Source organism: Aulonocara stuartgranti, assembly GCF_965226115.1.
Source record: "Aulonocara stuartgranti genome assembly, chromosome: 9".
NCBI lineage: Eukaryota > Metazoa > Chordata > Actinopteri > Cichliformes > Cichlidae > Aulonocara > Aulonocara stuartgranti.
This window is the reverse complement of record NC_138960.1, coordinates 9574268-9591802: the sequence shown is the minus strand read 5'-3', so window position 1 is coordinate 9591802 and position 17535 is coordinate 9574268. Positions and strand designations below refer to the sequence as shown.

At 41.5% G+C, this 17535-nt stretch overlaps 1 protein-coding gene across 6 annotated transcripts in view; it reads right to left on the bottom strand.

Annotated features, from left to right (window-relative positions):
* The window catches only part of adarb2 (adenosine deaminase RNA specific B2 (inactive)), a 224133-nt gene that overhangs the window by 88642 nt on the left and 117956 nt on the right, over positions 1–17535 (bottom strand). For all 6 annotated transcript variants that reach the window (XM_082545992.1, XM_082545995.1, XM_082545996.1 and 3 more), the window contains one exon: positions 124–210. In XM_082545992.1, coding sequence (XP_082402118.1) covers positions 124–210 — 87 coding nt within the window. The remainder of the gene's footprint in view (positions 1–123; positions 211–17535) is intronic.

Here is a 17535-nt window from a genome sequence, read left to right as displayed (position 1 = left end):
GAGCTCATCTGCCAAATAATTAATTATGCGGGGCGACAGAGAGATCATTTCCATATTAGGCCTGCCACTGAGAGAGGTAGCGTGTGCACTGACAGAGAGAAGGAAAAAGACGCAGCAGCTTACTTAAACTGTCCTCGTCCTCTGTGCTGCTGGTCCCAGGGCTTATGTACTTGAAGGGAGCGATCAATGCCGACAGCATACTGACTTTCTCTGGAGGGGAGACAAGAGACACGCAGAGTCAACAACAGGGCAGCGGAGGAGATGTTTTGATAGTTTTATCGATTAAAGCCGCGGATCATCATCGGCCCCAACACGGGGCCAGAGATGAAGCATAAGCGAGCAGAACTATGCACACAAGCCTGTCACCCATGCATGGAGCGCAGTGCACACACACGCACGTGGTCAAGTAAAAATCCACACATTCGTCCACTGTGACTCACACTACAACGTTTGCTGTTTTGTGGACTGTCCTATTTTGCTGCTTCATTCACAAAAGTCACCATGGGGCTTAAAGGAAAATATTCACGTCTGCAGAATCAGCGGCGTCGCCAGAGAAAATGCAACATTAGACGCAACAAAGCAGCTTTCTAAATCAAAGTGGTCCGTTCAGATTTTAGACAGGACAATATCACAGCTGTGGGCAGGAAAGGACTTCTTGAGCCGTTACTCTAATAATATGTGTAAGCTGTTGTGTCCAAATATGCCAAAAAAAGTCATGCAATCTAGTCTCTCATTCACACATCTAAAATCATTAGGCTTAATTATGAACGCTGTTTCAGGCCACTGTAATCAGACCCAGATCGATATATTGGTTGGCCTGTTACAGATTTGTCAGTATTAGTATATCCAACAGACCGTTTAGCAAAAAGAAAATAATGCAAGTTATAATTAAATATTTGCTCATGATATAGTTTAGCAAAGCTCTTTTGTTTCCAGTACTGTCAACATTATGCACCACATATAGCATATATAATATTTTGGGGTTTTTTAGTAATAATTTTAAGTAATAATTCAAATCCAAAGGACCCCTCCTTTTTGTCCAGTGGCCCTAATCCTCGTCCATACCCGCTTAACAAGTGGGCCAGTCAGAAGGACTATATGCACATATACAAACACGCATACAGCAATAACTAACATGTATATGCTTATGTATTATAAATCCCCATTCTTTTGATTTTCATACACATTATGCTCATTTCCCCATCCCTCTGTGAACGCCATGTTACAGTCTCCATTTATAAGCAACCAAGTTTTTGTCATCTGACTATAATCAGTGATACAACGAAGATTTTAAAACTAGCAAGACAAATTAACCACTCGTGTCTGCGCCATACAAAACCTGCCCGCAGATTTTTTTTTCCATATCAGTAGTAGTCGTAGTAGTCGCAATAATTGTGTCAGCACTGCTCAGAATCGCAGAACTGTGACAAGGCATTTGATTTTTCTTGCGCGCCCTCATGAGGGATAATAACAAGATTTTTTATCTAATATTGTCAGGTTTGCTACTGTCTGCTGGATCACACCGATAAGCAATCTTCACTTTGCTGTCAGTGCTACAATTTTCATGTAATGTGGCATGTGAGATTCAAGTCACAGTGAAAAACGGCTCAATTAATTAAACCCAAAATGCAAAATAACCAACGTCTCTTCTTCGATTCTTCTTTCATTTTCAGGCATTTTAACCATTTGAAATCTTCCACACTCATGCGCCACACCTATGATGCTAAACTCTCTTTATCTACCACAGCGCTCTCCTGTTCCTCCCTGGGGCCCGCTGCTGTCCAGGTGTGCGTGTTGTTTACTGTATGAAGCCCTATTAGAGCCATTGCTTGGTCTAGTGCACTCCATGCAGCGCTGAGCAGAATTGACAGACCAGTCTGGCTCCTTAATTAAACCTCCCCTCTCTTCTCAACACCACCTAATGATCAATAGAAGACAAATGTAAGGGAGAGGCATCAGGACGGGAGGAAAGACAGGGCTGTACAAAAAGTACAATGAGGTGATGAAGAGGGAGAAATAAAGGCAGAATGAATGGATGTCAGTGTGTGCAGGGTTAGAGGGTGAGCCAGAGGTCACGATGCATCCCAGGCCCTTTGTGTCTCCACCCCAGCATTCAGGCCCGGGGCCGCAACAGTTTAACGTTGCTAAATGCTGCCTAAATGGGACGCAGCATTACAGTGCAGTAAACACATTTTGATAAGAGCACAAGGTTGTGAATGAGCTCGGCCCCCAGTGCTCTTTCTCTTCTCGCAGCTCAACAGCACTAGCGGGGCTCAATGAGTCACTCTGACACACATGGTTACACTCTAAACACTGAGGCTGGAGCTGTGCTAGTCCTCGTGGGCCAACATCACAATACAGGCATTTGCATTCTGACCTAATTACGGACCGAAGCCCAACACAGGCAGCAATTTGGGCCTAAATGACTCCCTTGGCCAGTGTCATTATACAGGCCATTTTCAAATCAGTCTATATTGTTTTTAAACCCCCTAAAGCCCCATTTACAGTAAGAAAACACACACACACAGACACACATACGACTGTCTGCTGTATTTATAAATGTGGAAAAATTAGTGTTTTTAAGGGTCTGTTGGCTGGTACAGCATATCTTAGCTCATTCTTGCATTTACACACAAATGTCTCCGGCGCCTTTGTAGCGTGAAAGACAAATGTTCACTTCAAGCATGAAATTGGAGAGCACAGCGAGGCCAGCAATTAACACTCAGGAGCCCGAGCTTTCACACTGGGGCCCCAAACGCCTGTAATCTATATTTGATAATCCTGTTCCACCAAGGGGTCTTAACAACCCACTCATCAGCTATTGCCAAGTGAAAAGCCCCACTGGGCAATGAGACACCAAGGCTTTGCATAAACAGACTGAAAATCGAGAGCCACTCTGACATACGAAAGTGCATCCTCCTTTAGAAATACGAGGCTGACATTCGGAGCGCTCAAATCTGGAGGTTTACAATGGAGAGGAGACGGCAGCTGTTAATACTGTGCTGTGATTGTAGGATCCAGGTCTGCCAGTGATAAATGCACTAACCCAGCATTCTTTAGGAGGAAAATCTTTGGCTTGTAAAATGAAGTCTGACTAAAGAGAAAATGCTTATTATGGCTTAGTTGATCGATGACCTGCATATATGTTTTCCTAATTAGTTTATGTTTACAATTAGCAGTTTGAAATCGTCCTTAATACAGCATGATGTTCACTTTGTAAACTGTGGGTTCACTTAAATAGGCAATAAAGCAGGATATGCTTTAATCACTGTCACTGACAAGTGGCTACAATACAGGTATCACAGCTTGATTACATTTCCTAAAATGAAATCCACAGTTCAGTTGTTCTTACATGTAGATGGGGTTTTAACCCTCTCGAGGCAGGCGTTGCCAATTTGCAACAGTTACAAACTAACAACCTGATTACCCCACATACATATTTTATTAGTTGTTATTACTCAGAAGTACCACTGCAGGACTTGGTTGTGCATTAGCAACAAAAAGTTTAATTTGAGCCTGAGAGGGTTAAAGGCCATTGCAACCCAATTTTACCATCATAGTTATTATTAGTTTTATTAAGGGACAAACTTCTTTTGAGTCACATTTATAGATGGTTCAAAGGACTGATAAAGCAACTGTGACCTCACCCGCTGGGACGTGAAATCCTGTCATTAAGTCAGGAGATGAGGTGTTTGAAACCGGATGTACCAGGTGAGGGATGTGTCAGACTGTGAAACCACGTGATCTTGGCTAACAACTTGTGATGGGCAAGTTGTTAACGTTCTCATGCCAAAGTGTAACAGATTATGTCATGTGACAAATTGAAGGTATGTTACGCTTTCGGCCACCCAACACATTTCTAGGTTATGTGTTCGGAAACGTCAGGAAACATGAGAACCGTTTGGAATGAATCTACACATGTACATTTCTTTTACTTTCTCAACATGAATCGCTTTGGATAACGCCATGTAATATGATTAAGACTGTAGTCAAGGTTAGGAATAAGGTTAGGGAAACGTGTGTTACCACTGGGAGCGTCCGGCACGTATCATGGAGAAGGTAACCTTCCGCGCTCTTATGGGTTGCCTCGGAACATGACAAATCGTCCGTATTTTATGTGTCGGGAATGAGATTGGTATCCTCATTATGTTAGTTTAATTGAACTAAAATGTTAAAATGGACTTAGCGTTTTATACAGTCAGAATTGCAATGAATACCTGACTGTTTATAAAAGCCAACGCTGAGGGTTGGAGCTACAGGTATCGCCCCCTGGTGAACATTCATAATAATGCAAGTTTAAGGCACTTTCCATTGGCTTTATTTTACAGACCCGGGAGATCTTTTATACTGCCTGTGACCACCCCAATCTTCTTCTCCAGATATTTAAAACGCTAGCCAACCAACCAGTGGGTGAAATCTTTTCTTCTTTTTCTCTTGTTCTTCACCCTCTGCATGTTCTCCTTCCATACATCCATGAATCTTCTCTCTGGACTTCCTTTTCCCCTCCTGCCTGGCAGCTCACTTCCATCCCTTTCCTTATTCCCCCTAACCTGCTGCACATCCTTTCTAACTCAACCTTTTTGTCTAGCCAACCAATAACCAATAAATAGGGCATCTTTTACTTACAGTGTAAATCTTTATTTTCTTCAGCTGCAGTCATGTTGATAAAAAAGCAAGAAAATATATTTTATTTTTCCCCTCCAAACAAATCAGGGAAAAACCTGCTAGTTTATTTCCAATTAATGCTAATGTGATGCAATAGCATTATCATCCAAAGAGTAAATGAGACCTAACGGCATGTAAGTAAAATTAAAATTCTATTTATAATGACCTGATGATAGCACTCGATGAAATGTTAGGTAATCACATCTCGATTGGCTTTATCCTCTGGCCATCGCGATGTTGAAATATTTGTGTGTTGACTAAAACGCTAAAATCACACACACTGACAGATGAAATATCATCCCTATGCAGTTAATGATGTAAGGAGGAAGCAGATTCAATGCACTGTCCTCCCTGCTTCCTAATGTGCTGGACTTATCACCAGGCTTTATGAAAGCCTGCACAGACCCTTTTATTCTGCATTCAAAGGCTTTTTATTTGAACATTCACAGTCAGAATAGAGGTTTTTGTCTACAGAGCTCCTCCAGTCTGTATAATTTCACACAACCTTCCAAAACAATTCTTTTCACTTTCAGTGGAGCAGTGTTCACTTCAAATGTCTCAGGAAGTAGCTATTGAATAGAAAATATCACTGTGGTTTCAATAACTCTGATGTTGAATCAACTGTGCAGCAGTAAGCAGCACAGTTTAGAGGTCATCTCTGAAATGCCACCTCTGACTGTGTTTTCAAAGGTTCATGAAGCGCCAGCACAAGTGCACTATTCTCTGATTTATAAGTGAGCTCCGTGTAACATAAGAGGCATTTTTTTCCCTCGGTGATTTACAGCTTGTAGTGCTACTGATTTTCCCAGAAATATAGCAGATTTTCACTGCTGATAACAAATTAATTTGCGCAGTTTTAAGTTAATGCTTCAGGAAGTCCATATGGAGGCCAGATTGCCGAGACCACCTGAAAGCTTCTTTAACAGAAATCGCTCTTAAAGCAGCATAAATACTCTTCTTCTGTTAGTTAGCACTGATATGAGATTGAGGCTGACTGTGAGGCCAGCTTCATGTTTCCAAATTATACACCGATTATACCCGTCCAGTATATCGGGGCAAATAAGGTGAATGTGCAACCTTCCCTGTCAAAGCTTCACCTCAAAGCTAAGAGGAAAAATCCCGTCTGCTGCGAAGTTCATCAAACGTATCACCGATCACCTCCGCAGATGTGAACCCCGTTACCTTACATGCCCTTCACGGTATCTTTCATCCATCCCTTCTTATTCAGCAGTGGGCCTGAATGAATGAGACAATGCATGCCAATAGTCTCAGCTCACTACGTCCATCCCCCACTGCACCAGGACACAGCGAGAGGAGACGACACTCATTTGTTTCCACCGTGGAAAGGCTGGGAGGTGGAGGAGAGCCAGGTTAGATAGGGAGAGCCTTGGCAGATGGCCAGACGTTCCTGATAGTGACAACCCTGATGATGGTTTCCATTCACAATGAGCCGCCGAACAGGCCCTCTCTTTCTCTCCTCGCACTTCCTGAATCAGTTCTGAGGAGAGGGTAATGAGCCCAATCAGATTTCCCCATGGCTCAGCATAACGAATGGGTCAGATGAGCGACAGGAGACACTACCATTTACTAGTGAAACAGGTGCTGGGGGAAATCATTGACTCTCACTCTCTGTTTGACTTTCTCTCTTTCTCTTTCTGTATTTTTCTCTCAAACTCTTCTTAATACTGAATCCACTGAGCCAATAAATGAGAGGCTGTATTGTTTCTTTACAAGCTTGTCTCTAAAGAAGTTTGGACGCAGTGTTAAACGTAAATCAAAGCAGAAACTGACGATCTGTAAATCATGCAGAATCTGTGTTTGACTGAAAACAACACAAAGAAACGCAACTGAGAAATTTGATTTGAAAACGAAAGCTTTGAATTTGATGTCACAAAGAGCTTCAAAAAAACTGGGACAGGGGCATCTTTACCACTGTGTTGCATCACCACTTCTTTTGCCACCGAATGTGTTTCAGGACTGAGGAGCCCAGTGGATGAAGTGTTGGAAGCAGAATTATTCTTATGTTTGCTTAATAAAAGCAATATAAGCTCTTTCATAGGTTTGGCCCCTCCAAATGAATTTTATCCTGCATTTACCGGTGGCTAAAAGGTCTGGAATAGAGGCAACATCTAATAAAGGATGTCACAGATCTCTCCTGATTGGAGGAGTAATTCACCAGAAAGTGTTACCGTCTATTTCATATCTGCTGATTTGGCTTCGCTTCTACTTTCCCCGCCTTTCTGCCATCATGTACAGTGTTACTCTTCATAGCAACTCAAAGCTCGGACTCAGCAAAAACGCTGAAAACACAGTTCAAGTCCAAAGGCAGTATACTGAGCAGCTGCTCAGGTAACCACTCTATTGGCACATACAGATGCATAGTATAAGTTTTATAGCCAAGGTTAATGGAACACAGCAATATTATAATAATATAGTGTAGTACAATAATGTTGCCCCTTGTTGTCATGTCTCAGCTGCTGTTTGTTGTAACTTCCTGTTTTACTTTGAAAGCTGGTTTTCTCACATGCTTTCATCCTTTCCCTCGTCCCGTCCTGCACTCCTTGTTTGTCTGAATGTTCCACCTGTGTCTTTCCCTTCATCTTTGTCAGGTCATCTCGTTGCCTCCCTGCTTGTTTTTATTTTTCTGACTGATTTCAGGTTGTATATCCTGGAATCTACCTACATTTTTCTTTATGTCTTCAATTAAAAATGATTTGCTCCCTGCCCGTACGCGTGATTTGAGTCCACTAACAGAAAGTTTTCATTATTTGAAACTCAGTCCTTCTTAAATTCATACTTCTAGAGGTTATTGCGGCTGAGTCTACTTTTTGTGTAATTTGGTGTACTTCAGCCTTTTTCCCTGTTTCCTTTCCATAATAATAGATTCTTGACAGCCACCTGACACCGTTTCCGATAAGAAATCAGTACAGCCAGACGCATTTCTCAGGTCTTTGCTGGATGTTTTCTTATTTCTGAAGGACATGGCTTTTATCTGCCGAAGACAACTTTTTTGTCCATCTTTCGTCCTCCACTTGTCCAGTTTTCTTACATTTTTAAGGCCACATCATGCTGACATGTGCCAAGTTTTCAGCTAATGCCTCTTTGGGAAACACCTTGTTGGTGCAAAGCATATAATTTTATACCTGTCAAACTTTGTCACTTGTCATAGAGTCAGCTAAAGAAATGGAAACAGGATGCTGGTAACAAAGTGCCAAAAATACAATTGAAAATGTGAAAGTTGTCTTTTATGTGTAGGCAAAACACTGATTCACGCTTTAGTTAGGTATCATTTTATGCTTGGATGAGTCAAAAGGTTAGTGTTAAGTGGCTTGACATGGAAACGAACCAAAATAACATCCCTCTGAAAATGGTCTGGCAAAGGACTGGAATGGAAATGAGAGAAAAAGCAGCCAATGTCCAAAGAAAAACTTTGAAAGAGATTCAGAAAGCCTGGGGAACTATTGCTCAATGCCACTTAAAAATAAATAAATAAATAAAATCTGGCTCAATGAAGCAAAAGAAAACCTTTGTATAGTATTGCATGAGTTTTACCAGGTCAAACTGTTGGTGTTTCCATTCAGTCACAGGCAATGTTGAAAATCTATATGCGCTGGACATAAATTATAATTTGACTGTATTTTCTGCTAATTATGGAACTTTAATCACAACCTGCAATATTAAACTTAAAAAATATTTTAAAAAATCTACAATAAAAAAACACCAGAATATTATTAAAAACATCCTTTCTGACTGTTAGTGATGTCTCATGACACACTCACAAAATGCTGACTTTAAGTGAACTGATTCAATGTAAAATGTCCTTTTAATGTTGGCACGTTAGTAAAATGTGAAATCTAATGTAATGCACTTGATTGGTTTACATTCAGTTTACACCAAGCACATTTTCTTTAATGATCAATTATTTGAATAAATAAACCTTTGATTTTCATTTCTGTTACATTTTACTCAAAACGACTGCTTCACGTTCGCCGAGGATGAAGAGTCATTTATAGCGCAATGACACAATACACGAGTGTGCCTGTGTTGTCCACACATGCGGGAAAGGCTTTGTGCTATGCGTCTGCGGGCCTCTGTACACACATCAGTCAAACATCTAAGGGGAAACATGCAGAGGCTGCTTTCATATTGTGTTTTTGCTGTTTGACAGACATAAAAAATGGGCTTTAGCAACATACAGTAACTCCAACAGCACAACCATAAATAACACCAACACTGCTGTGGTCCCCACCCACAGTAGATTTTCTGAATAATCAAACAGCTGTAATGTGACTGGATGTGTTATTTAGCCTCTGTGCTCAGTGTCTACATTCCTCATATGATTTCTCTCGCGTTGAGCTCCGCGCTTATTTCCTGTGGAGTAAAAACACTCGGCTGTAGAAAGCTCCTAGCATTGACCACTCACAGGATATGGGCTTTTTTTCTTCACGCTCAGGTATCACCGACCTGTCAACACAAATGTGCGTGAACTTCTGTGTTAGAAAGAGGTGTTTTAATCGCTGGTGATGTTCAGTGAGTTGAGAGTGGAGGACAAAAAAGAAAAAAAGGCATGTACAGTATGCTATGAAAATGGGAGTAAAAAACAAAAAGAGTAGGGGGACGCTTTAGCACACACTGATGGATATTTAGCACCTGATTAGCAGCAATGAGGACAAAGTAGCCAGGCCATCTGCTTTACATTTGCTCCCCTGGACATGCATGCATGCCAAGGGCAGGCTTCACTGTAGACACCCTTTGCTACACGCTGCGTGTCATTTTGTTGTCTTTTTGAGCAGATGTTATGCCGTTTTACAGATTAATGTGACCTTTATCACCTATACATCTTCACGATCATCAAAGATACATGGTCACCGGTTGTTTTGCAGCTACGCTATGTTCAGTTTGAACAACTTGAACAATGCGCTGCTAGTGGGAATTATCACTTTGTGTTTTAGGCGGATGTATCACGTTCTGTTTTGTTAACTCCAATTTCTGGTTCTCATTAGTGACTGAGGTTGGCAGGTATTACTTTTCATTTAATCATGTTAAAAGCTGCGTGTGCGCGAGACAACCTTTGAGACTTAGACTGATTAAACTTGTGTGGAATTCTTCATAATCTTGCACTTTTCTCATTTGATTTGTTTGCAATTAGTGTCTAACTTCGCCTCCTATGATAATTACAACAAGTAAGAAGATAAAAAATAGAATTAATTAGGAGGGAAAAAACTTGAAATATCTGCAACATGACTCCTTATAAGGATCTAGCAGATAAATCTGCATCAGTAGGCCAGCAAATGATACACCTGTTCCCAAGTCTCCTGAGTTTGCTTCTTTTTAAGGAAGGAGCCTCCACCTTTGGGCTTTAAGCTGTTCTTATTAACTCTCAGTGTCCCTGGACACCAAATTTTAGCACTTCAGAAAAGAATCGTCCCCTGGCTGACTAAGATTTCAGTGCGGACGTTAAGCTTAGGATCAAATCTTCATCCAGGCATGTAATCCAAACCACACAGCCTCATATTAAAAGGCTAACCTCCATGTTGTGGACGAGCTCATTTCAGATGTTACCTCAGGTGAGTTCTTGTCATTTTCGGCGTCTTTTTCCAGTCATGTGCTCCTGATCTCCGTCCAGTGTATTTTCACTCTTTGTTTCCATCCAAAGTATATATCACAGTTTTGTTTTTAGAACATCAGCTAGCTGGTGCATCTTATTGGTCCAGGATCAACATTGGCGCTAATCAATTATGTTGTTATGACTCTTTGGATAATTAACTCTTGTTAATGTATTTTCTTTACTAACTTGTAAAATATAATAACTATATTATCAAGTTGGGTTTGCTGTTAGCCCAATTTAGCTTATCATGTTGGTTTATTAGTGAGTTTTTAAAAGCACTGGCTAACTTCTTGGCTAATGCTAACTGAATGCTCAGATAATGTCACTGGTCAGTTGCTGATCTTGGAGAATAACAATGTTATTACAATGATGTCCTAACAGCATCAACATGAGATACTTTGCCAACTAGTTACCCAACTTAACATTGAGTATTAGCTCCACTCGTCAATTTAATGAAGCTGAAAGAATCTGGGCTGATTTTAGCTTTAAATGGCGCCTCTGAGCTTGTTTGTTTCTTGGGCGCTAACAGCATTTGAACCTAGAAATGGCTAAAAACCTCATTCTTAACAAGCAAATGAGGCATTAGCAGGTTGGTCGTTTCACCACGTCTCCTGCCTTTATGCTATGTTTAGCAATTAGCTCATCTTATAGTAAGTAAGAGTATTTCAGAAAAAATCAAAACACGGTGTAACCACGGTAACTTCTGACCCCACTTCTACTAATTTCTGGTGTACCAACAGGCATTTCTTTGGTTTTAGCTCTAATGACTCGGAATCAAACCCCCATAAACACTTTACAGCTTTCTGTCATACAGTCATGGTCACAGCTCTTGCTTTGCAAAGCTTGCTTGAGAGAATAATTTAGAAATCTAGACAGTGAGGAAAGCTAACAGAAGCTAAACACAATTGTCTCCAGTCTGTTTTTGTCACATTTCTTATAACACGAGGAAAAGAGCAGTACTTTCCTTTTACTGCTTGATCAGAGAGAACAGAAACTGAAATGTGCCTTTTCTGGTCTTCCATCTTCTTATGTAGCTTCTTAATGGGTGCAAATACTTAAACAGTGGGGGCCTGCTGACCAACACTTCTGTGCATGTAAGAAAAGATAAGATTCGGCTGAACCTGAAAATTCATGATCAGCGCTGGCAGGTTGAAACTAAGGTGGCGCAGAATACAACACTGTGGAGAAGAACTCCAGCGGACTGTTTAATCATATTGTGGCACATGGCAAAATCTGATGCCGTTATCTCTTTCTCTCTCACTTTTTACATTTTTTTACATTTGCTCTTCCATTTTGACAGCGAGACACAGAACACACTCCTCTGCTCCTCAGAGGCGACTCGCCACGCTCGAGTGTCATTGCAGGAGCCTGCTCAGAGTGTGTGACGGCTGTCGTAGAGACCCGGCAGACGGTGGAATGGTACGGCGTGGGGGGGAAGGCTTATGATCACGCCACCGCCTAACACTCACGCTCACAGCTCCTCAAGCACTCACCTCTGAGAGCCGTGCTTGCTTTCAGTGCAGGGATACAGCTGGAGAGCACCCTCCTGATAAAAGCCTTTTAATGTCATTTCTCAAATGCGAACTGTGTGAAGTGTGCATTTTCGATGTAAGAAAAAATATATAAATTTTTCACTTTGGATCCCGCGCTGTGAAGACCAAGTACGCTGCTTTTGGATGCCATTCAGTTTGACTGCAAAAGCTTTTAGCGCTAAAATAGCAACATCGTAACAATAGTAACTTAGAGTGCTGGAAAGGCCTTTATGAAAACAGCCAAGTGTATAAAACACGTGAGCAACAAATCATCCTAAAAATGAACTTGGCTCCAGCTGAAATGTCAGTGTGGCCTTGAGATCGAGCAGTGGCAGCAAGAAGCTGAATGAATCCTACATGCAGTCAAGAGTCTGTTCCTGTGAATACATCTCGGCAATTAAAAGCAAACAGGCAAATCTTTTTTTTTCGCTTAAAAACTTCTACACGGATCACGATCGCCACCTGATAAGTGTCGGATTTAATGCGCACTCGCTTCCTTCCATAACTGAATATTAATGTAGGCTGTCATCCATGAGAATGACTCATTTACGAGCGAGCGGAGAGAGCCGGAGACTCAAACCTGGATGAGGTTTGTCGCCCCGCTCGTTTGATAACAAGCACTCAAGTGTATTTACAAGGCAGAGCAGGCGAGATAAGTCTGCGGCGTAATGACACTAAGCAGGTCAGGAATGTCTCTGCCTCTCAGTGTGCTGGTGCTCATCTCCCTCCTACAGTTATCCTTCTTTCTGTCAGCGAGCCGCGTGGGCTCGCTGTCATCGGCGCCGATGCAAAGCATTCTCCAGCTCGACTTGAGAAGCCTTGTCTCTCCGCTTTCATCACATTCGTTTACTCAGAGCCGAAACTCTGGCCTGTCGCCGCGCTCGGGAGAGAGAGCAAAAACGTGTTGCACTGACACGGCACTCAAGACGGTGATGTGACCCCCGCATGTGGTCTCCAATCTCAGGGTGTGTGGGTGTCAATAGGTAGGTGTGAGGTTAGACACAAATTGGCCTGCTCGTGTCAAACCCCTGCAGTCACCAGCTCAAGCCTGGACGGCAGCTGGAGCCGAAAAGCAACACTCTGAGCGGAGGGAAGCTGTGAGGGAGAAAAATAGCTGAAAGGAGTCTGACTTTTGGTTGCAACTTCATATGAAACACAATTTATCTGTATGGAGATCTAAAATAAATTTGTTTTTCCTGCTTCTATTCGCTTTCCCTTCTTCCCTCACCTGTCCCCTCCGCGTCCTGTTTAGTCACCTGCACCCTGCCCCGTCCTGTGTGATCCTCCCCCGCCACTGTTTTTATGCCTCACATTATGACACATATAATCAGGCTGGCTGTTTGCACTACTTTGTTCAGCACAAATTGCTGCACCGATGGTCGCGGCAAAGCACAGATGGGACGTGGACAGTTTTTCATCGGCTGTTCCATACCACAGAGCCCAACACATCTGGTATGCAGCGAGAAGCATCTTTGCACTAATTTGTTTGTCACTATATATTGAAGGGACGATCTGTCATCCTGCCATGCTTTGGTTGCGGCATGATGTTTGAAGAACATGGCTAGTCAGAAGTTTCAGGCAGCCTGGCTGGTTGGCCACTCGGGACTCTCTCACACACACACACGCACGCACACACACCAACGCGCACACACACTCCCTCTGGGTGCAAGGTGGGGAAGGGGAAATAGAAAGAGTATGGAGAGTCTGCAAGTTTTTGCTTTAAAGCAGATCTCAGTACCCATAAAAAAGAGAATTTGAAGAGCTCAGAAGTGCTAACTGTGGGTGTGACTATAGGAAGACCAATCTGAGTGATAATTGACTGAGATGCTGTTGTCATGTCTGGCGAATTTTCCTTTCTCCAATGGCACATACTCAGAAGTGCAGGTGCAAATTTTAGTGGGGACGCAGGCGCAGGGGACGTGCTGCTTCCAATATTTAGAGCATGCAGGAAGTTTTGAACAGGAAAAGAAACTTTTTAAGACATGTCTGTGTTAATAAAGTCCAGGGTTTAAAATGCGTTAAGGTATAACTTAATGGAACAGTTGCTACATGCATATTCTGGTGGTTAAAGATGCAATTTCATGTGTATAGCACTAAATCACAATAACAGTGACCTATAGACACTTTACATTGTAAGGCAAAGACCCCACAATAATACAGAGACGACCCCCTATCAGCAAGCACTTGGTAACAGTGGGAAAGAAAAAAAAAAGCTTTTTTAATAAGAAGAAACCTCTGGCAGAACCAGGCTCAGGGAGGGGCAACTACAGGCCTAACATGTCTTACTAACATGGGGCTACTAAGCCATGATTGGGCAATAGCTGTTCAGTGAAGGCACTTGGCGAAAGGTCAACTTCATGTCACACAAAATTTGAGACACTGAAATCTCAGATTTCTTAAAGTTCCTTCTTTCTCTCTCCAAGTTTTCTTTCCATTTCTAAACTTCATTTTTTCAACAGAAACTCAGAAGGTCTGGACTAAATTCATATATCGATATTCTTTAGCTGGATGCCGATATAAGCTATATACCTCGATATTATTTTTAAAGCCATAAAGTAAGAACAAAAAGAGAGTTCTTAGTCAAAGCTGTGTCCCAAATCTCTCACAGGCACTTTTATTAACATACAGCTTAGATGCACATGAAGAAATTACTCAGAAATAAATTAGCAGCATTTATTAAAATCATGCTCCATAAATAAAATAAAACAATGTTGTATTTCGGCATAACAAAAAGCTCACAACTGTGCAGTCAAAATGTAAACTAAAAGACGCTGAGCACAATAACAAAGACAGATTTCACAGCTGCTCTGTTCCCGAGTTCTACTGACTGAGTTTGAAATCCTCTTTGTAACCACGTCTCTTACAGGTGCCATTTGTGGTCCTCATACACACACCGTACGGTCGTTGCCTGCAGGTGAAGCGATGGGCGAGGGGGAGTTGTGTTCAGTGAAGGAGAGGCGAGGCAGAGTAAGGTTTGCATAGAGACACAAGTGGACGAAAGAGAGGCAAACTTGCGGCCCCACAAGCATAATTAGTACTTATAATTAACGTAACATAGACTATATCAATATAAACAATATTGTCACATATCATATCTCGTATAAAAATATATCGATATATTTAAAAACTCGATATATCGCCCAGCCCTAGTCTGGACCGATGTTTTTTACAGCTCATAATATCAACTTTCTCATTCTATGCTCTACATTCAGTTAAACAGCTGTTTGATGCTGATGTATTCAGGCTTGAAAATTAGCCTCAGTCTGGTCATTTGTTAGTTGGTCCCTGTTAACGTCAAGTGACGTCATAGTCACCTAGCACTGATCCTACTGGGAATGCTATTGGAAAGAGTGCACACAGTCCATATTTAGTTCCTGGAGAACTCGAAATATGGAAGGTAGCGTTGGCGCACAGTTTTGGTGATGTTTTTACACCAAATAGGATAAACGCAGAAATGAAGACTGGAGAAGAGGCTGGACATGTTGGAGCTTTTGAATGAAATGTAAATGGAAATCTATTTTTCAGGGAGAAGAAGAAAAAACACTGTTATCTGACGACAAGCACTTTCCTTGGCTACTTCTGAATGACATTAATGTTGCAGGGGAGGATGAAGCGGTGGCAATGCTGCCTGCAAAGAGATTTATAAAATTTTAGGGCACTCAGTATCTTAGAAATATCACTTTTATATGTACATAAATTGGAAAGGGAAAAGCTCCGTCTTCTTCCTTTAAGGCTTGGGTTAGCTCAATCTAGGTCTGGGTAACTTAAAAATATTTTCCAATTTGCCAAAATTCATGTAGAGAAGGCTGAAAATGACATGAGCAGGCAGAGTAGGGAAATGTGATTTCCTGTAATTCAAAGGACTGAAATGTAGGGGTTTTTATGAATCGGCACAACCCGAAGAGATTGTATGCTTTGTAGACGGAGGAAGCGTACGAGATTACTCGCATTCGTAGTGTTGTAAAATCTAAATTGAGACATTAAGGTAAAAATCCCCCATACACTGTAGAAACGCACATTGTTCACTGTTTGGAGCATTTAGAGGCTCTGGAGAGAAAACATGCTTAATTCCAACAAATGATTTGTGTGTGGCATTCATGCAAACATCATTGTGCAGCTGGTTTAATGCACAGCTGGTTTAAAAAGAAAAGAAATGAAAGCCTTCACATGAAATGGATGTACAGTCAAGCAGAAATGAAGAGAACAAGGGGAGATATATTCAGTTCTTGAACTGAGACCAGTTCTTAGGAAGCGTGCTGAATAATGGAGTGGTGTAATGTGGCACGCAGACATGCTAAAAGGTTTTTGCTGTCTTTCTTTGATTTGGTGCCATTGAGATGTATGTACTTGTGTCGTCATGAAACATAATCCTTAGTGCTCTCTGTCCTCATGTACTGAAGCCGAGTATCTTCAGCATCGCCGGGCTTTAAAACCGTAACTCTCCCTCAGATTTACAGTGATGTCCTCCTGACGTGAAGCAAAGGTCACGAGCCACAGAGGAGAGGTTCTTTAGTTCGCTTTCTGAGCTAAGCTGCGACAGGAAATACTTAACAACTTCAAAAGCTGCTTCTTTATTTACATAACAAAACAATTACTGCAACTTATATTATCAATTAATCAGCCAATAATTATGTAAATTAAACATCACAGTAAATTACCAAGAAAGCGCACTGAAACTCGAGGCAACGTCTTCTAATAGCTTCTTTTGCTGACCAACAGCTGAAACAGAGATACTCAGTTTTCTGTAGCAGAAGGTTAAAGAACAACATACTGTATATAAAAGATGGACGTGGCTCATTTGAAGCCTCTGCGTCAGATTTTTGACAGCTGGACATATTTGAATGAGATCGGGAAGTGCTGAAGTTACCAAATATTACAAGCATGCATTAGGGATGACTCACCAAAATTGAAAGACAGATTTGTTGGATACACTGTTAGTGAAATAAACCCCACAGCACGCTAGTTTTAATATTTAAATCAACAAATATCTGCATCAGTCTCAAAAATCCTGTATCCATCGAGCTCTACAGATATACAGATTCCACTGTGCTGTTGTGCTGCAAATTTAACATCACCAACAATTACGCTTTTCTCAAGGAGACTTCGCTACAACAAACCTGGGACCAGAATGGAGGGGCTGTAGCTCAGGAGGCAGAGCAGGTGGATGGTGGTTTGAATCCTGGCTGCTACAATCTGCATGCCAAAGATCCTTGGGCAAGATACCAACCTCAAGTTCTTAATGTTGGATAGGAAGCATAAGTGCTTGAAGTGGGTGTAAATGGGAGAATGAGGGATGTTACATAAAGTGCAATTAGAGTATAAAATCAGTATATAAGAACCAGTCCATTTACCATTTACCAGTATGTTGCTAAAAATAAATAATTATTAAAATAAAAATATTCACAAGGGGTTACCACAGCAGGTAGCACCGGGCTCAAACCATGGAGCCACTCAATCCAGAAAAGGGGCAACAAATGTTTAAATCTAATCAATCATGTTGGTCTGTCTTTGAAAAGGCAAGATCCAGTTTAGCTTTGTATTTTACCAGTCATCTTTCTAAATAATAGCCACATTGGTTGTTTACTTATTATAAATAATGTACCAGCAAACATGCCTGTGCGGGCCCATGGTGTTGGTGTTGATGAACTGTGAGACTGTGTAGGCAGGGCAAACCCACACCTATCCTACACAGGGCCCACAGCAGTTTTGCCCTTTGCTTTTCCTATATGG